The sequence below is a fragment of the Bubalus kerabau genome, chromosome 11, assembly GCF_029407905.1.
Source record: "Bubalus kerabau isolate K-KA32 ecotype Philippines breed swamp buffalo chromosome 11, PCC_UOA_SB_1v2, whole genome shotgun sequence".
Lineage (NCBI taxonomy): Eukaryota > Metazoa > Chordata > Mammalia > Artiodactyla > Bovidae > Bubalus > Bubalus kerabau.
The window spans coordinates 76,679,905-76,701,798 of NC_073634.1; the positions used below are offsets into that span (position 1 = coordinate 76,679,905).

The 21,894-nt window shown below is 37.0% G+C and overlaps 1 protein-coding gene across 14 annotated transcripts in view; it reads left to right on the plus strand.

The window, feature by feature from the left end:
• DTNB (dystrobrevin beta) overlaps positions 1-21,894 on the plus strand; it is a 243,928-nt gene that overhangs the window by 114,186 nt on the left and 107,848 nt on the right. For 13 of the 14 annotated variants that reach the window (XM_055540744.1, XM_055540746.1, XM_055540748.1 and 10 more), the window contains one exon: positions 12,646-12,770. In XM_055540744.1, the coding sequence (XP_055396719.1) occupies positions 12,646-12,770 (125 nt within the window). Of the gene's footprint in view, positions 1-12,645; positions 12,771-13,405; positions 15,276-21,894 lie in introns of those variants that run through there. The other variant, XM_055540755.1, reaches the window with a different exon arrangement.

Here is a 21,894-nt window from a genome sequence, read left to right on the forward strand (position 1 = left end):
TTTTGAGACCCTGCTGGGCAGAGTAATCTTGGCTGAAGATTTTTCCCCTTTCATTACTTTCAATACATCCTGCCATTCCCTCTGGTCTGCAGAGTTTCTGTTGAAAGGTCTGCTGTTAACTGTATGGGGTTTCCCTCGTATGTTACTTGTTGTTTTTCCTTTGCTGCTTTCAGTATTTTTTTCTTTGTGTTTAATTTTTGTCAGTTTGATTAATATGTGTCTCAGTGTGGTTCTCCTTGAGTTTATTCTGTATAGGACTCTCTGCATTTCTTGGACTTGATTGACTATTTCCTTTCCCATATTAGGGAAGTTTTCAACTATAATCTCTTCAAAAATTTTCTGATTCTCTTTCGCTTTTTCTGGGACCCCTATAATTCAAATGCTGGTGCATCTAATATTGTCCCAGAGGTCTCTGAGACTATCCTCAATTCTTTTCATTCTTTTTTCTTTATTCTGCTGTTTAGCAATTATTTCCACCATTGTATCTTCCAGTTCACGTATCTGTTCTTCTACCTCAGTTATTCTGCTACTGATTCCTTCTAGAGTATTTTAAATTTCAGTAATTGCATTATTTGTCATTGTTTGTTTATTTGTTATTTCTTCTAGGTCCTTCTTAAATATGTTAAAATGATTATTGCATTTTCTTCATTCTATTTTCAAGATTTTGGTCATCTTTACTATCTTTACTCTAAATTCTTTTGAAGGTAGTTTGCCTATTTCCTCTTCATTTATTTGGTCTTGTGGGCTTTTACCTTGTTCCTTCATTTATACAATATTTCTCTGTCTTTCTATTTTATCTTACTATGTTTGAGGTCATCTTTCCCCAGAATGTGGGGTCTTAGTTCCTTTTGTTCTTGGTCTCTGCCCTCTGTTGGTGATGTTAGTCCAGTGGTTTGTGTAGGCTTCGTGTTGGGAGGGACTTGTGCCTGCATTCTGGTGGGAGGAGGTGAGCTTTCCTCCCCCCTGATGGGCAGGATTGTGTGAGGTGGTAGGTATTAGGGTGTCTGTGGGAAACCTGTCTGCTGATGATTGGGTTTGTGTTCTTGTCTTGCTTGTTGTTTGGGTGAGGTGTCCTGCACTGGGTGCTGCTGACAATTGGGTGATGCTGGGTCTTGGATGCAGGTAGAGGCCTTCAAGGGAGTTCTCACTAATTACTACTCTAGGATCAGGGGTTCTCTGGCAGTCTAGTGTCCTGGACTCAGTGCTTCCTCAGATTCTCAGGCCTGATCTACGATCAGGGAACCAAGATCCCACAAGCCATTTATCAAGGGGATAAAGAGGATTAAAACTAACAAATAAAAAACAAAAAACTAGGAAAAAAAAAAGAACCCTAGACAAATGGCAAATGCAATAGCAGTTGAATAGTAACAAAAGCAAAGAAACATATACACACACACACAAACAAAACCAAAACAGTCCAAAGAAGAGTACAGAGAGTGACCTGGTGAACAAAGGAAATAAAAATAATACCAACCAATGAAAAACAACACTAACTGAAACATGAAACAGAAAACAAGACCAAAGCAGAGAGCCAACTGAGGAATAAAGCAAAGAAAAGAAAACACACCAACATGGTGGGGGAAAAAAAGAAAAAAAAAAAAAAACAGAAATGCAGAGTTAAATAGAAGTATTTTAAATGATTTAGATATAGTAAAGAATAACTATGCCAAGAAAAGAACAATAAGAAAAACAAAACAAAAAAAGGAAAGGGGGAAAAAAAACAAATCCCACAAAATTGCAAAAAGCCAATGTAGAGGTAGACATATATAGAGAAAATACTAATAAAAAGTGTGATTAAGAAAAAAGTTCTCAAAATCTTAAAGTGCATGCTCCTCAACAAGAGAAGCCACGCCACAACTACATAAAGACCACACGCAGCAACGAAGACTCAACACAACCAAAAATAAAGAAGGAAAGAAAATTTAAAAAGAAAATGTAAAGAATCCAGGGACTTCCCTGACAGTCCAGTGGTAAGACTCTGCACTTCCAATGCAAGGGGCCTGGAAGGACTGATGTTGAAGCTGAAACTCCAATACTTTGACACCTGATGCGAAGAACTGACTCATTTGAAAAGATCCTGATGCTGGGAAAGATTGAAGGCGGGAGGAGATGGGGACAACAGAGGATGAGATCATTGGGTGGTATCACTGGCTCAGTGGACATGAGTTTAAGTAAACTCCAGGAGTTGGTGATGGACAGGAAGGCATGGCATGCTGCAGTCCATGGGGTCACAAAGAGTCAGACACGACTGAGCAACTAAACTGAACTGAACTGAACTGAATTTCATCCCTAGTTGGGGAACTAAGAGTCCACATAGGGGGAAAAAAATCCAAATGATATTAGATTAATCACTGGTTTTAAGAAATAACAGCAGAATGTCTTAAAGTGGCTGAGGAAAATAAATTTGAACTTAAAATTGTATTCTCATCCAAACTATCCTTCAACAGCATGGATGCTATAATAACGTTTTCAGAATTTAAGGACTTTGAAAGCCCTTTGCTAAAAGAACTATTTAAAGATGCATTGCAGAAAGAAAATAAATGAACAAAGAAGGGAGTAATGGGATTTAAGAGAAAAAAAAAAAGCAGAGAAATCAGAAAAACAATGCTGAATGTAGATAAATATTGGTTGTAAGATATATGATGATTTTTAGTAAGTTGTGACTTAAATCAACAAAAATAGCAACTTGGAATTTGTGGTTAAGGAGAGCTAAGAGGGAATTAGACGCTAACTATAGCCTTCCATCCCCAATGAAAAATATGCATGCAGGATGAAAAATAATAACAAAACTGAAATGCAGAATTCAACTTGAAGAAAAGTCAGAGAAATTCTTGGCTATCAAAAATTAAATCCCAAATTGTGGTATCCCCAGGATTTATCAGATTGGATACTGAAGTTAGCCTAGTGGTTGGGGTTATTAGTGCCTCTGAGGTATAGAAAATCTGCCTTGGGTCTACTCAAGGTGAGTAGAACTGGTGCTTTTGTAAAGTTTAAAATTTTAGAAGGGCTGCCTCCTCGTGAAAGAGGGGCTCAAATTACTCCTCTGGCCCAGAGAGTACAAATAAGAGTCCCCTACAAAAAACAGCCTCCACTAAAGGTGAGCTCATTTTCAAATATTGCAAACTCTATTATAAAGCGATCTGCTCTGAAGGAGAATCAGCTAGCACTACATATAGTACCTTTAGTGTGCCAAGGACTTTAGAAAATTGTACATCTTAAAAATTAAGGAAAAAAATTTTGGGAATAGTGACATTTGAAAAAGGAACAAGTCTATGACAAAGGAACAAACTGAACTTCTAGAAATAAAAAATAATAAGGTTAGACTCAGTGGAGGGGTTAAATAGCAAATTAAAGACAGCTACAGCAAAAATTAGGAAATGGAAAATAAGTCTGAGGAAATTAACCAGGATAGAGAATACTGAACACAGATACTGGGAAATGGAAAATGTGAAAGTCCATTGAAGAATTTGAGGGATAGAGTGAAAGATCAACCTAGAATTCCATACCTAGCAAGTCTGTTTAAGAGCAAAGAAAGAATATATATTTTCAGAAAAATTCTCAGTGGGTTTGCCACCAATAGACTGTTGCTAAGGGAACTAACAAAAGATATGCTTTGGGGGAAAAATAAATTGAAGCAATAAGAAAGAAATGGTACACAGCAGAGTTAGTAAATGTGAGTAAATTTAAATAAGCACAGTGTGTAAAATAATAATGACTAATAATTTTATTGGTCTGAAAATATGCAGCTGAAGTACTAATCAATGCTATGAATATAGTTGAGGCATGGTTAGAATTAAAGGATTTTAAGTTACAAGATGAGAGTACACTGACTAAGGTTGTGTAAGATGTTCATGTTAAATTGCTTAGAGGAGGTCTCTGACTTCTCTGAAGAGGCTTTTGTTTCTGCCTGGGTCCCCACCAGTGGTGGCTCAGGATGATGTATTCAGAGTAATTTGAAGTGAACGGACAGAAATGGCCTCCAAGACATCAATCCTGAACTTTTTCATTAGGCTGAAGTGCTCCCAAGTGTCAGGGTCTGTAGTCAAGTACCCTGAGGTGAAGACTGTGCTGTGCAAGAAATTAGCTTGAGGCTGGGTGAGAATATAGTCATCTGAGCTCAAAAAATTTCAGAATATCTTAGTGCCTGGTCCACAGTTATCTATATCCTTGCAGCTGCCCTCAGTTGGAGGTGTCCCCACCTCTACTCAGCCAAGTGCCCCCCTCCCGGTCCCCAGCGAAGTACTTGCATCCCCAGTCTGCTTCTGACTTTTTGCAAGGAAGTCCCACTGCCCCTGGTGATCTCTCTGATCCTTTGTATGTTCTCTAAGTTTACTTGGCTGTGTTGTACTGTGAAAAGAGTAAGACAGGCTTATTTACATGAACTATAGTTTCTGTACCTATGATATTGAGACTGTTAATATCTAATTCATAAAACATTGGGAGGGTTAAATGAGCCTCTGAATGTGTGCAAAGCCCCTCTTAGATAACGTGACACTAAATTCTCAGTAAACATTACTTCGTTTCAGACAAAGGAAAAAAAGCAACCACCAGAAGAGTCTGCTCGAAAAGTATATAATTGCCCAAATAAGGAAAACAAAATGAGAAAGATAAAACCTAAAAAGTAATTAAGGACAAAAATAAAAGGAAGAAACTAAAATAATAGCAAGCTATAGAAACAAATCCAAATATATTAGTAGTCTGTGAACTAACTAAAATTTTCAGATAAAAAGCAACGATTGTCAAGTGGATATTTTTTTAAAATTTGGCTGTATGCTATTTACAAGAAACAGCAAAAATATAAAAAATACATACATGAAGTTGAAAGTTAAGGATAAAAAAAGCAGAAAATTAACACTGCTGCTGCTGCTAAGTCGCTTCAGTCATGTCCGACTCTGTGCGACCCCATGGACAGCAGCCCACTAGGCTCCTCTGTCCCTGGGATTCTCGAGGCAAGAATACTGGAGTAGGTTGCCATTTCCTTCTCCAAAAAATTAACACTGCTTATGTTATATATGAAAGTTGTTAAGAGAGTAAATGCTGTACGTTCACATTACAAGGAAAAAACATTTTCTTTCATTTTGTATCTATATGAGGTGATAAATGTTCACTAAACTTATTGTGATAATTAATGATGTATGTAAGTCAAATCATTATGCTCTACATCTTAAACTTACACAGTGCTGTATATCTATATATCTCAGTAAGAAAGAAGAAAAAAGACACACCAAGCTAAGAACTCACCAAAGAAACATGGTGAAACTTTATTAACCTCAGAAAATAGATTTCAGGGTAAAATAGATCTCATAGATTTCATTTTATGAGAGATTAAAGTGATGTATTTATGTTATGTATAGTTTATTACAGTAAAAAAATCTTCACCAGAGGTAAAGTTTACAAAAGATTAAAAAGATGAAATCAACAGCATGAATATGCAACTACTAAACAACCTTGCTTTCTAAAACCGATTCAAGATAGAATAAAAACTGTAAATATTAGTATAATCATCAAAGAATTTGAATTAGTAGCTTAAAATATTTATACAAAGGAAACAACCAGGCCTGAACAACTTTACCTAAGTTTCAACTTTCAAAGAAAAGAATTCAGTGTTACAAAAATTTCCCAAAGTCTAGAAAAAAAATAATGTGCATTCTGATTTCATTTTTAAGGCTAGAATTACCTTGGTACCAAAACGTTATGAGGACAAGAAAGGAAAATTACAGGCTATCCTAATGAACACAAATGAAAGCCTAATCAAAATATGAAACTTATCTCTTTAGTGTATCCAAGAGTCATGACCACTCTTGTTTTATTACAACATTTAAAGATAGGCTTCCCAGGTGGCTCAGTGGCAAAGAATCTGCCTGCCAAGAAAGAGATGGGGGTTCAATCCCTACGTTGGGAAGATCCCCTGGAGCAGGAAATGGCAGGAAATGGCAACTCACTACAGAGGAGACTGGCAGGCTACAGCCCATAGGGTCTCAAAAGAGATGACTGAGCGATTAAGCCACAACAAGAGATAGATTATTATAATTTAATCATTTCATAGATTGATGGATTAAATCTGTATAATCAATAAATAGTTATTAAGATCCCATATTCATTAATAATTTAAACATTTACACACATTATACCTTAGTAATCTAGGGGTAGAAGAATTCACTTAACCTAATATAGTATATTTATAAAAACATAGTATCCATTATATTGGAGAAGGCAATGGCACCCCACTCCAGTACTCTTGCCTGGAAAAATCCCATGGATGGAGGAGCCTGGTAGGCTGCAGTCCATGGGGTCGCTAAGAGTCGGACACGACTGAGCGACTTCACTTTTGTGCATTGGAGAAGGAAATGGCAACCCACTCCAGTGTTCTTGCCTGGAGAATCCCAGGGACAGGGGAGTCTGGTGGGCTGCCGTCTATGGGGTCACACAGAGTCGGACATGACTGAAGTGACTTAGCAGCAGCAGCAGCAGCAGCATCCATTATATTTACTGATGAAATACCAAGAGTATTTGTTTTAAGATTGAAAACAAAACAAGGAGGCTTACTATCACTTCTATTCAACATTTTCTTGGAGGTCCTAAGCAGCATAGAAAACAAGGAAAACAGATAAAAGACATTTTAATTGAAAGGAAACAAGTTACTGTTATTTAATGGTGACTGTCAATACAGAAGGACTGAAAGAATCACCAAATAAATCGTTAGAATAGAACAGGGACAATAAAAGTGAAAATAGATAAGTTAGACTACATCAAAATTAAAAACTCCTGTGTATCAGAGGACACATCAACATAGTGAAAAGGCAAACTATAGAAAGGGAGGAGATATTTATATATGATATATTTGATAAGGGGCTCATATCCAGATTGTATAAAGAACTCCTGTAACTTAAGAACAAAAAATAAAGCAAACAACCCATTAAAAAATGGGTAAAGGAATTGAATAGATATTTCTCCAAAGATGATTTATAAATGACCAGTATACTTAACACTGTTTAACCGTATATTTAAAAATGGTCAAGACGAAAAAAAAAAAATGGTCAAGATGGTAAATTTTATGTATGTTTTACCAAAATTTTTAAAAATAGAGCTAGATGTGCAAAATATGCAAAACAGATATGCAAAAATCTTTCTGTAACTGGAAATAAATAACAGATACATACATCCTTTGTGAGCAAAAATCTGTAACTTTATTTGAAGACATTTGAAAAGACGTATGGGAGTTTGCTGGCAATCCAGTGATTAGGACTCTGTGTTCTCATTGCTGAGGGCCCAGGTTCAATCCCTGGTTGGGGAACTAAGATACCACAGGCCGTTCACAGAAAGGAATGTTCAGTACGTGAGGATGTCAGTTCTCCCCAGAAATGTCTATATATTCAATCGGGTTCCATCAGAATCCCAGCAGGGTTTTGTGTGTGTGTGTGTGTGTGTGTGTGTGTGTGATAAATGACTGATGGTAAAATTTAAGTGGAAGTGTGAAGGGTCAAGAAAAATGAAGACTCTCCTAATGAGGAATGAAAGTTTGAGGCACTGGTACTTCATGAAAAGAGAAGTGGAAGCCGTAACTGCTAAATTATCTTGAGACTGGTATAAGTTCAGAAATAGAGTATCTGTCTTGTAAGAGAAGAATGGGTTGTTTATTAAATGATCTTGAGGCAATTGATTATCCATATTGGATTATTTCCTTATACATATAAAAAAATCAATTCTAAGAAGATTCAAATCTAAAAATGAAAGATAAAAACTATAAAATAATGAAGACAATCTGGCAGGATACCTTTATGACCTCAGGGAGGGGCATATTTCATAAAATACAAAAGGCACAAAATATGAAAGAAAGATTAATAAATTGGGGCTGCTGTATATTTTAAGATGACCAATCATCAAGAACAACAGAATGAAAAAGAAACCTTACATGAAAGTTGTTTGTAAGATATACCTTCTGTAAGGTTAAAATACACAACATATTAAAAAACTCTTAGAAATCTGTAAGAGAAAGACTCTTACAAATAAGTAAGTGAAACACTATTGCAGAGACAGGAACAAGCATTTCACAGACGAAGAACCACAGTGGCTCATAAACATGGGAAAAGATGCTCAGTCTTTCTAGTAATAAGGAATTGCAAATTAAAACCACAATAACATTTATCACCTACCAGATTGGTGAATGTTAGAATGTCTAACTGTAACAAGGGTTGACATTAATGTAGAGAGAATCTCTTACACAGCTGATGGGAGAGGAAATTAGTGTAACCACTTTATAAAAGCAAGTTGGCAGTGCCAAGTAAAATTGAATGTGTATAATTTATGACCCAATAATTCTTAGGAATAACTCTTAGGAAATTCTTTTACATGGTCACCAGGAGACATGGACAAGAAAGTTTTATAGCAGCATTGTGACAGAGAGGGAAAAAAGTGGAAAAACCCAAATGTTCATCAACACTGGAATGGCTATATAGATTATGATGTAATTGAGCAAAGTACAATCAAACAGTTAAAAAAAAAGAATGAATTACAGATCAATTGTAACATAATTTTGAGTAAAAGAAGTTGCATAAAAACATATATGTAAGCCTTTATAGGTTTTTAAGCATGTATTAAATCATGCATTTTTTATAATACATAATTGCTGAAATAGTAAAATCAAGCAAACAGTACAGAATCCAGGATACTGATAACCAAGAAAGGAGCAGGTGTGGTGGGAATGGGCTGTCTTAGATGAGGGCTTACAGCCAGGCTCCCAAGTGATGGTAATGGTCTGTTTCTCAGACTGTAAGATAGGGGGTAGATGGGTATTTCACATTTTAGAGCATACACAGCCATTTTATATGGTTTTGATGTATTAAAAAAAATGTAACCGGTAATATTTTTAAGAGATGATGGGAAATATTTTGAAATTAGGTAAAGTGGATTAAGGTGTTGAAAATGCACGAAGATTGAAAATCATCACCTAAGAGTGTTTGGAGGAGATTTAATTTTCTAGGTTAAGGCCTCCCCCTATATCAGTGTTAGGGTTCAACTGAGGGAAAAGGTATAAAAAACTATCAGAACTTCTCGGGCCTGGAGCTTAAATGAAGTGTGGGGGTCACCAGTCCCTACACCTGGATTGCTTTTCTTCCTCCCTCACTCCCTGTACTTCTGTAAATATTTAGTGACTGACTGCCAAGTCCTGGACATTGTACTAGGGGCCAAGTAGTCAGAAGAGGTGATGTCTCTGTCTTGGCAATTATAGTAATGGTAGTTTTCAAACTTTTTTTTTTTTTTTTAGTTTTCAAACTTTTGCTCACAGGCTTTGTTAATCTTAGTTTCCTAATCAGACTCCACAGGGAAATCACTTCATGGCCATATTATAATTCACTCTTTAAGATATTCTTAAGGAAGTCGTTTATTTACCTTAATTTACAATTTAATTGAAAGTGTTGGCCTTCCCAGGTAGTGTAGTGGTAAAGAATCCACCTGCCAATGCAAGAGTCACCTGAGATATGAGTTCGATCCCTGTGTCAGGAAGATCCCCTGGAGTAGGAAATGGCAGCCTACTCCAGTATTCTTGCCTGGAGAATACTCATGGACAGAGGAGCCTGGCAGGCTGCAGTCCATGGGGTCGCAAAGAGGTGAACACGACTGAGCAACTGAGCGTACACACCCACCATCTCCCGGAGTTTGCTCAAATTCATGTCCATTGAATTGGTGATGCCATCCAACCATCTCATCCTCTGTCTCCCCCTTCTCCTCCTGCCCTCAATCTTTCCCAGCATCAGGGTCTTTTCTGATGAGTCGGCTCTTCACATCAGGTGACCAAAGTATTGGAGTTTCAGCTTCAGCATCAGTCTTTCCAATGAATATCCAGGGTTGATTTCCTTTAGGATTGACTAATTTGATCTCCATGCTGCCCAAAGGACTCTTAAAAGCCTTCTCCAGCACCACAGTTTGAAAGCATTTGGTGCTTAGCCTTCTTTATGGTCCAGCTCTCACATCCATACATGACTATTGGAAAAACCATAGCTTTGACTATACAGACCTTTGATGACAGAGTGATATCTTTGCTTTTTAATATATACATATATATGTTTATTTCCAGTCTTTTTCTCCTTCCCATACACATCAAGCATCTCTTGATGTACTCTGTTTGGAATTGGCTTTGCTGTATTGATTTAATCTTCTATCTATATTTTTGAAACTTGAACTGGTATCTAACCTTAAACCTTGACTTGGAGCAGTGTTTTTGAAAGTACAACAAGCATGCTGCTAGAGAATATTAAGTGGTGGGAAGGGAAACATTTTTCATTTTAGCAGTCTTATTTTAATGTTTATTGTAAAATATGCACATGAAACCTGTGATTTCATGGCTGTTATTACTCAGGATGCAACTAACATAGGCTATGTGATATCCCATCTCACGTAGACTGCATGAATTACTGGCCCAGGGGGTTCTCAGATGTAGCAAAAAATCACAGAATAAATCCATGGATTACAGGCATAGTGTTTAGTTGTAAAGGTGAGTTAAGATATCTCTGGTGTCCTCTGATGGTCCCCTACTCATATCATAACTCTAAAAAAAAATTAAGCTTCTGTGGTTTAGTCAGGAAAAAGCAATCTAGAAAATTCATCTAAGCAAACAATTTCAGATAACATCTTCTCTTGTAGGTCGGGTTCTGGAAATACACAGATAAATAAAATGTAGATCCTATCCTTCAAAAGCACTAGCCCAACAGATAGGCCAGTGCAGTGTAGTATTGGAACAGTGCAACAGGGGAAATGTGTACTTGTCAAATGGGTAACTTGGAAGAGTGGGTGCCGACTTAGGGAGCAGTGAGGGAGGTCTTTAGAGAGAAAGGGAGACTTGCAAACAAGCAGCCTTGAGAAATGAGCAGAAAATTTACAACGAAGTAGATTGGGAAAGGGAGATCTTAGAAAGACGCGGGCCAAGGTACAGATTAACTGAACAGCTTGTTCATGCTGATGTGGGGTGAAAGGTGAGGACAGAGAGTGGAGCCAGATATGAAAGTGCCTGTGTGGGAATAGGATGGCATGTCTTTATATCTTAGTCCATAAATGACTGTTAGCCTTCGAAAGGTTTCAAGCAGAAGACTACATGATGTCTGGGGCAGTGTAACAGATGGAGCAGAGAAGGGGGAGTCAGGATACGTATAGCTACTCATTGGGCAGAGAGAGCAGTTGTGGGGAAGTTCAGAATTTCTGCTTTGTTTAACTTCATGTAATTTTCAGAAAATTTGATTACATATAGATATTTTTCCCCAGAATTTAATGTGTTCAAGGAGGCTCAAGGAATCTGTTATAAACAAGGTATTAAGTAACTTTCCCTATATATTCTTAAAGGTAAATAGATTTTGGCTTATTTTATGTTAAAATACAGGCTCCCAAGGTGACTCAGCAGAAAAGAATCAGGAAGATCCCCTGGAGGAGGGCATGGCAACCCACTCTAATATTCTTGCCTGGAGAATCCCATGGACAGAGGAGCCTGGCGGGCTACAGTCCATGGGGTTGCAAAGAGTCAGACACGACTGAAGCAACATAGCACACATGTATGCATGTTAAAATACATTCAGGCTGGGAATTCCTTGGTAGTCTATGGATCAGGACTCTTGCACTTTCACTGCCAAGGGCAGTTTGATCCTTGTTCAGGAAACTAAGATCCTGCAGGCTGTACAGTGTGGCTAAATAAATAAATAAAAATAATGCAGGCAGGATATTAAATTAAGTGGAGATGTGCTACTGATGAGACACAGCTGCAAACAAATTCTGTTTTCCAGTTAAAGTGGTACATATGGTAACACACTGCAGAGGCAGAAGAATTAAATATTTAAACTTTTTTTGCAACTAGTATCCTGCCAGGAAAATCTCAGACAACAGTATTATTTAAAGGGAATTGAGTGGACAATAAAGTAAGTTTATAAAGAGCTTCCTTTAAATATGGGTTTCGTATTCCACATACCTTAGTCGTGGCATACTGTTTACTCTTGTTCGTATTTACTATCACACTTAGGCCTGCTCGTCTTCGGATTTGCTGTGTATTGCTCTGCCTTCCCAAGAAATGTATTAGTATGCCAACTTACTTCTGTACCTTCGGCATGTCATGATTTAGAGTCACGGATCTGAGGCTGATTGCACTCGCTTGTGTCTGTGTCCACGGCCAGCCCCTTAACACCAAGTGTTCTGTTTCACGTTCATTTGGAGGATAGTCTCTTAATATCTCTGGGGATGTGGGTTGGTCAGCTAATTTGCTAACATTCAAGGGTTATGAGCTCAGCATTCCCATTACCTTTTAGTATTTTAGTCCAGCAAAAATTTCTGACTCTGACCAGGGAATTAACTAGAGCATCTTACCAGAATAATCCAGAAGCAATAAAAGAAGCAGTTCCCGCAAAGGGGCACATAGACATGTTCAAAAGGAACGTTGACACGAACGTTTGACTGCATAGTGGGAGTGCGGGAGTCAGAAACGAAGGGCCACAAATGGCCTTGGAACAGCTGTAGATTCCTTTCTGCAAGGCTCAGTAGTGTTCACCATAATTCAGATTAGCATGTATTTGAAAAGATATTTTCAACAGCTCTTGTCATTAAGTTAACATTCTTTTTCGTTCTTTTGAAAATTCAATTCCTATTTCCTTATTTTCTGCTTTGACACAGAAATCCCCTGCAAAGAAGCTGAGCCATGCAATTAGTAAATCCTTGGGGTGTGTACCCACCAGAGAACCCCCGCATCCTGTTTTTCCTGAGCAACCAGAGAAACCACTTGACCTTGCAAATATAGTGTAAGTATATACCTGGAGCGAGATGTGCATTATACTGAAATGGATACCTTGCTGAATTCTTTCGGGTCAGAACTATCAGCTAACATGAATGTTTAACCTTGTGTTTTTTACTTTACTTTTGGGGATCTTAATACTTCAGGCTTTCAGCACCTTAAATCACCATAATATCCACATGGAAACCTAGCTCCTGAGCCCTGAAGCCTAAGTAATACAGGAGTCTCCATCAGAAAATTAACACATTACGTGTAACTATTATACTGGGTTTAACAAGGGCACCTTTGTTATTTGTGTTCTTTTCAGCAGTAAGGATCTTTTCTCTACAACAATTAATGACCACTGAGATTTTAAAGTTAATTTAGACAACATGAAAATGAAAATCAACCTCATTTTTCTTTTTGAATTGAGAGAAAATTAGAAAACACAGACTGTACAGGGACCAGTTTCATGGAAGACCATTTTTCCACGGGACGAGGTGTAGGGTGGAGCGGGCATGGTTTTGAAATGATTCATGTGCATTATATTTATTGTGAACTTTATTTCTATTATTACTGCATTGTGATACATAATGGAATAATTACACAGCTCCCCATCATTCGGAGTCAATGAGAGCCCTGATCTTACTTTCCTGCACTCAGATCCCTCACACGCACAGTTCACGGAGGGTTTGTGCTCCTATGAGAATCTAATGCTGCTGCTGACCTGGCAGGAGGGAGCTCAGGATGTAAATACAGATGAAGCTTTGCTGGCTCGCCTGCCACGCAGCCCAGTTCCTCACAGGCCATGGACCAGTACGAGTCCTAACAGATAACCTCCATATCGCTAAATAATGTATTCAGAGCACCATTTCTTGGCTTATCCATTTTGGACATGTTGAATTCCTTCTGTGGTATAGAGGACCAACCTCATTTATAGCTCTGCATATCAACCCATCCCAGCTTTTCATTATTCTATCACCATTTAAAAAATTATTTACCTCTGTAATCTTGAATGTAGTTCTTAAACTTCTATTTCTTATAACTTCGTTTGACTTCCCCTATGTAACTTCTGTCCCCTTCTCCCTTCTTTTGCCTCCTAACTTCTATCATCTCTGCCATTACTTTTAATTGTCAAAGCTGGTAATAGTTCTGTTTTCCTGTGATCATGACTGAGTCTTCTGAGATTTATTAAGGGCTCAGTCTAAAAGTTGAAAACCAAATAACAGCAGTTTTAGTTAATTCCATTCGTGACCGAGTGGAGCTGTGCGCTGTCACCCTGGGTACCGTTGTGTTTAGTCCAATGTCAGGGTCCCTGTGCCGTTGCTCTCGTTGGAGCTCAGCGGGATCCTCTTTCTTACCACGGATTGCTCAAAAGTGTGCCTGTTGGCTGTATAGCTGGACTGACTTTCTTGTACTGTTTTTGCGGTGGTTTTTCCTTCAGTGTTCCATTGTTTTCTTCTTCCTGGGGAAAAAGAATACACTTTTCTCCCACTGTGTTTCATAGTGGATTTTACCTATTGTGTGTAGTCCATTGTTTGATTAAATTTATTAACCTTTTCTCTTTTAGGTTAGTGTTTTTTATTTGAATTAAAAAAAGAATCTTGCCTGCTCCAACAATGTAGTGGTTTTTTTTCCTCTGTTTTTAAGTTTTAAAGATGTCCCTTTTATATATATCTTTAATTCATCTGGAACAGATTTTTAGTGTGTAGTGTGGTGTAGAATATCCAATTCTCTTTCTCTCTTTGCATTTGAAGAACTTGTCTCAAGGCCGTTTGTTGGGTAATCTGTCATTTCCCCACTTAACTACAACGCCATCATTGTCATAAATGAAGTTTCCAAATACGTACGCCTGATTTCTGGGCTCTTTATTCTGTTCCTGTGGTCGTAATGTCTATCACTATGCCAATATCATGCTATCTTAATTACTGTAAGGGATTAAGTCATCTTCTTTTTTAGGGATGTCTTGTCTATTTTTGCCCTTTGCTCTTTCATATAAATTTGAGAATCAGCTTATTGAGTCCCTCATAAAATTTTGATCAGAGATTTATTGACTCTAAAGATCAAATTTGGGAGAACAGACATCTTTACAATATTGTCTTCCCATTCCATGAATGCATTATGTCTTCCCACTTATTTGAATATCCTTTTGTGCCATTTAGTAAAGCTGTATAATTTTTCCTCAGAAAGGTCTTGTATATGTTTAATTCTCGTGTACTTTGCATTTGTTGTTGCTGTTGCAAATGGTGCCTTTTTTTCCTACAGTTATTTTGAGATATAATTTAGATGCAATAAAATGCTCCCACTTTAAGTGTACAATTCAATGGTTTTTGGCAAATGTGTACAGTCGTGCACATGGTATCTTTTTTGAATTATGTTTCTTAACAGTCTGTTGCTGGTATATGGAAACGTACATTGCTTTTGTATTTTAATCCACTAGAGAGTCATCTTGCATAACTTGCTTGTAATTCTAGCAATTTGTACTCAGATTCTTTTGGATTTTTCTGTAAATAATTATATCACCTGCAAATAATGATTGCTTTTTTTCTTCCCTCTCATTCTTTATACTTTCAAATATAAACATACTTTTTTCTTTTCATTTTATTGCCCTGGCTAGTTCCTCCAGTGCAATGTTGTATAGAAGTGGTTTGATAGGCATTCTTGCATTATTAGTAATACCAAAGCTAGTGCTTTCAGCATCCACTTTAGTATATTCTTTGATGTAGGTTTTTTGTAGAGCTGTTTATCAGATAAAAGAGGTTCCCTTTTATTCCTATTTTGCTAAGAGTGCTTTCTTTTTGTCATGAATGATGTCAAATTTTATCAAAGACTTTCTGCATTAATATGATAGCCTGAGTTTCTTTATTCTATTAATATAGTGAATTACATTAATTTTTTTTGAATTGCATTAATTTTTTGAAAGAACCCTACATTCCTGGATTAAACATAAGTTGACCCTCCTTTTAATACACTGCTAGATTTCACTTACTAATATTTTGTTTAGATTTTTTTTCTATGTTTATGAGTTAAGTTGTCCTGTTATTTCTCTTGATTTTTTGGTTTTGTTTTTAGGATAAAATTTGGTCAGTTTGTTATCTTAGAAAGTCGAGGAGCATTCTCTTTTTTTATTTTTTTGGAAGAGCTTGTTTAAGATTGGAATTATTTGCTCCTGGTTTTTGGTAAAACTCACCAGTGCAGCTGTCTGTGCTTAAACCCTTCTTTGTGGAAAGATTTTTTAACTGTTAATTCCACTTTAAAAAGCAGTTATAAGACTATTTTCATTTTGTATTCCTTTACAAGTCATTTTGGAACATTTTATAGCTGTAGGGATTTGTCAATTCCATCTTAATTTTTTAAGTTATTGTCACAAAGTTTATAATATTTTATCAATGATATTTGTGCTAATATCTTTTTCATCCCTACTCTCACATATTTTTGTTTTTTTCCTTGAAAAATCTTGCCATAGATTTGTCCAATCTGGTAGGCTTCCAGAAGACCACCTTTTGGTTTTTATTATTCTTTTGTTATATGTATTATATTTAATTTTTTTCATTTATTTCTTATCTTTATTATTTCTTGTGTTAAAGCTTGTTTGGGTTTATTTTGCTTCTCTTTTCCTAACTTATTTTAAGATATGGTTCACTTACTCCTGGGCTTCCCTGGTGGCTCAGATGGTAAAGAATCTGCTTGCAGTGCAGGAGACCCGGGTTCCATCCCTGTTTCAGGAAGATCCCCTGGAGACGGGAATGGCTACCCACTCCAGTTTTCTTGCCTGGGGAATTCCAAGGACAGAGAAGCCTGGTGGGCTACAGGTCATAGGGTCGTAATGAGTCGGATACGACTGAGTGACTAACACACTAGCTTACTCGTTTCAAGTCCCCCACCCCCGCAATGTAAGCATTCAAGGCTATACATGTCTCTGAACACTCCCTGAGTAATGTCCAAATTTTGTTATGTCATTTTTTATTGTTTAGTTATAAATATTTTCTAAGTTGTTAGGATTTCTTCTTTGAGAAGTATAATGAATGTCTTAATTTCCAAATATATGAGGGTTTTCTAGTTGCCTTTTTGTTATTAATTTCTAATTTAATTTCATTTTGGTCTGAAAAATCTTTATTATTCAGTTCTGTCAAATTGTTGAGACATGCTTGTTTAGTATAAGATCAAATTTTTATTATGCTCCAAGTTATATGTATGTATATGTCCCCTCTTTCTCCGATTTCCCTCCCATCTAGGTCACGGCAGAGCTCAAATCATCCCATCCCCTGTGAATAGCAATTCTTACTGCTTGCTGAAATTTAAATTTTCCATTCATTTAGCAGATATTTATTGAGGACCTTCCAGGTACTATGCAAGGTGCAAGTGGTAGTCACACAGTACTTTGTTATATACAAATCAGTTTGAATGACAATGAGGAAACCAGTTTTATAAACATGCAGTGTTTCTAGCTGGCTTCCTGAGGAAAGAGTTACAAGTATACATAACTCAAAAGATGAGAAAGCTGTGAGGGGTGGGCTGCTATACATTTAGAATTGTGATCAGGAAAAGGAAAAGGTTGCTGTTTTGCATGAAGGTAAGAATGAGGGTAGCTCCTGCATTTAAAAGCTTAAAGTCAGTAAAATATTTATTTGGACAAGATTATGATTATTTTAATCATTGTTTTACTGTATTAATTTAGAAGAGTCCTGTTTTGGACGAAGAATAAGACCATTTTCTTGCACTTCAGGTGTCTTTACACATTGTAGGTATTATTTTCAAACAGTTAGATTGTTTATATTTGTTTTACTCCTAATCAGTCATCCTGGTTTGAATGAATGCTGTCTTCCAAGGGGGTTGAGAGTTGGGAATAGGATCTAAGGGACTGGATGACCAGTATACTTGAACCTTTCCCTTGGCCACTAATTAAACATTTTGCAAGTAGATTCACACTTTATAGTTATTTCTTACATAGCATGCTTATTTGCTCACAATTTTTGAGAGAGAGGGGGCATGTTAGAATGCATGTATCTCTATTTCTCCTTCTCAGAGTAGAAAATAAAGTGTCTTACTGAAGTTTTAGTTTAAAATGGTCAGATTTTTTTCTGTATGTTTTCTGGCTTTCATTTTATATTTAAAATTAATGTTCTCACTTCAAAATTATAAAAATACCTGTCAGTAAATTTCTTATTTCTGTATTTTTTTCCTTTTTTGATGTTGCTGCCATGAGAGATTTTGCTAGGCATTTAGGTTTATTTTTTTCAAAACAGAGAACCATTTGTTCCACCCCTATTATTTTCCTGTTGACTCTGTTGCAATTTTAATTGTGCCTTCCTTTTGACAATTGATACTCACCTTGAAATCTCTGAGAAATAAAATTTGTATAAATCACACATTAGTCCTAATATATACAGTAATTCTCTAACAGGATGTCTTTCCCTTATGGCCTGTCTTTATCTTGTTGGTAGGTTAAGAAAGGGTTTTGTGAAGAATAACATTTACAGTGAAGCCTGAAAGATAAATAGAGATTAGGTACATGGAAGGCAGAGGGAGGAGCATTTCCAGCAGAGGGGGAGCAGGAGAACAGCGAGCAAGAGGAAGGCTACAGAGGCAGGCAAAGGCCCCCTGAGATTTGGGACATTACCCCAGATTGAAGGGTTTTGTTTTTTCATGGACCAGCTGAGAGATCATGCTGGTTTGGATTGTCATGGTAGTAATGGAGATGGAGAAAAGTTTGTAAACATTAAAAAAAAAAAAAAACTTAGGTTTTACCATTAAATGCCGAGAAATAAAATGAAAACTCCAGTGGAAATTTGGGACAGAAATTGAGATTAAGTTTATTTTAATGTTAATTGCATATGTTTCATTGTTGGCATAGGAGAGAGATTCTCAGATGATCACAAATTTGAGATTCAAGATTGGATATTTATTGAGCACCCAGTGTTCCGAGCTCTTTGTTCGCCTCTTTCATGTACTTTTCTTCATTTAAGCCTCACAGCAGCCTTTGCACCGCATATGGCATTAACCTGTTACATATAAGTAAACAGAATCAGAGAGGTTGTGTGCCCTGCCCGAGATCACACAACATCAAAGTGCTGGAGTTGGGACCAAAGTCTGGGGCTCTCTAACTCCTTGCCTACTCTTTCCTAGTTTTCTAACATGCTGACCCAGTAAGAAATTGTTACTGTAGAAACATGGTAATGGAACCATTGTTTGAACCCCGTGGTTAGGTTTAGAATCAAGAAAGAACATTGAGTAGCTGTAACTTGGTTGCTTGGAAAATAGGAGGGAGCAGTGTAATGTGACAGAAGGAAAACTAGACTAAAACGCAAGAGACATCAATTTGCTTTTCTGTAAAGTGGTGATAATACAACTCATCTTAATTATCTCAGGATATTGTTTAAGGATAATGTGTCTGAAAGTGCTTCTAAGAGGTTAGGATGCTGTAAATACTGTATTCTAAACTTTCAGAATAAAGTAGGTCCTGTCATAAAAATGTGCATTCCACAAAGACTGGAGCAGTCTTCTTTGTTCTTCACTGAGTTCTCAGTGCCTAAAATAGTACCTGGAACATGGTAGTTGTTTAAAATGCATTGAATTACTGAGTGACACTAAACATCTACACCTTGCCCCTTCTGTTTTTCCTTCAGTAAATAGCATAGGTCACATACCTGCAGTTCCCAAGACTTCCACTAGATGTCAGGCTTATTTCCTCAGTGGGGCCATTGTATTTCTTTTCTGGCGAGTTGAGAATATTAAGTAAACAAGATTTTTCAAATAAATCTCAAACAATTTATTTATCATTAGCGCAGTAGCAAGTTTCCTTCTAAGTCTTTGAGAGAAATTAGTTGTTTCTTTTGGTCAGAACATTTTTGTGAAACTTCTAGTCCTTGATGTCTCTGATAAACTTCGTGCTAGCCTAATTCAAGCAGTTGGCTGATGCTTAGCATCTAATTATCTAACCACATAATTCTTATATCTAATTTCTTTAATTAGTAGTTCATCACCATTACATTTGAGTTTGTGGTTATTTGTTTCTGAGAGAAAGCAAAACTTCTGATGTTGGCTTGGTAGGTTTGTTCCTCTAAATTCCAGCAGGGAAGGGCAGGACTGGTTTCCCACTGGATAACCTGTGACTAATCTATTGTCTTAAACAGCAGTCGGCAGACTACAGCCCACAGGCTAAATCTAGCCTGTCATCTGTTTTTGTACGGCCCATGTTTTTTTAAGAATTTTTAAAAAATATTTTTGAATGAATAGTTGAAGAGAAATAAAAAGAAGAATATTTTGTGAAAGTTATATGAAATTCAAATTTCAGTGTCCATAAATAAACTTTTATTGGGACACAGCCATGCTAATTCATTTTATTGTTGTTGTTTAGTTGTTAAATCATGTCCAACTCTTTTCAACCCCATGAACTGTATGTAGCCCGCCAGGCTGCTCTGTCCATACATTTCCCAATCAAGAATACTGGAGTGGGTTGCCATTTCCTTCTCCACGGGATCCTCCTGACCCAGGGGTCAAACCCACGTCTCCTGCGCCTTCTGGATTGGCAGGCGGATTCTTTACCACTGAGCCACCAGGGAAGCCCACTGATTCATTTACGAATTGTCTATGGCTGCTTCCAGCCTACAGTGGCAAAATTGAGTCTCTGTGACTGAAATTGTATGACCCTCAAAGCCTAAAAATACCTTTTATCTGGCTCTGCACAGAAAAAATTGCCAACTGCTACTCTTAAAGGAGTTGATAAAAACTGCAAATTTAGGGCAGTTTGTGCTTCTTGTTTTTCTTTTTTTCTGCAGGCTCATTATATTCTTTGGTTTGATGGTCCAGGTTTTTTTTTTCCCACCCAAGTGTAAAGGTTAATTTGGTAACGTCTTCTGTTAAAGCATTTGGATAGTTTGTTACCTAGAAACCAGTCTACCTTTTTACTGTTTCTTGCTATCTATATATATAAATATGTAGCATGTTTGAACAGCTAAACCAACCAGTTTTTTCCACACCCTTTATCAAAACAGAATTAACCTAGACAATTAAAAAAACTGCTAGATTTTAATTAAAATAACACTTTAATATGGCTCCTAATTGTCCTATTTTAACCCCTCTTCTGTTTAATACTGACTTAGTCTATATATATGAGCATTCAGTTCAATTCAGTTCAGTCACTCAGTCGTGTCCAACTCTTTGCGACCCCATGAATTGCAGCACACCAGGCCTCCCTGTCCATCACCAACTCCCAGAGTTCACTCAGACTCACGTCCATCGAGTCGGTGATGCCATCCAGCCATCTCATCCTCTGTCGTCCCCTTCTCCTCCTGCCCCGAATCCCTCCCAGCATCAGAGTCTTTTCCAATGAGTCAACTCTTCGCATGAGGTGGCCAAAGTACTGGAGTTTCAGCTTTAGCGTCATTCCTTCCAAAGAAATCCCAGGGCTGATCTCCTTCAGAATGGACTGGTTGGATCTCCTTGCAGTCCAAGGGACTCTCAAGAGTCTTCTCCAACACCACACTTCAAAAGCATCCATTCTTTGGCGCTCAGCTTTCTTCATAGTCCAACTCTCACATCCATACATTACCTTGATTTAATCAAGCCTGTCCCCTCTGTTGTTTTTCTATATATAGTTTATTCTTATATTGAATCTATACTTGTATTCATATACAGGTCATAGCTTATTTTTTTGTTGTCATTTTTTGTTTTTTTGAAGTTTGACAATTATGCATCAAACATCTGGTGCTTTCAGTGTTTGCAAACTTTTTAGTATAATGTGAAAGTTCTGCCAGTTTTGTTCTTATTCATAATGACTTTAAGTAGATTAGTAGAAATTCACCAGACCAGGGATAATGTAAGACTATCTGTAACCCTATGAAAAAAACAAGTCTAACTTCTTATTTATGTTGTTTAGTTTTAAGCACATATTTCTGACACATCTTTTACAATGATGGATGAATTTGGAATTGAAATGACTTTTGTGACAGGAGTGCTTCTGGCTAACTGTCCTGTGCCGAACCAAATGCTTCAGTCTTTGCAACTTTTTTTATGAGCCAAATTTCATTTTTTTCAATGAGAGTTATTAACTGCCTTTGCTATATTCCAAAATAAGTTATAGAATTTATGATATTGATAAGTGATCTGGATTGAAACCACTTTCTTCCACAAGTATTTGCTGAATGTGAATT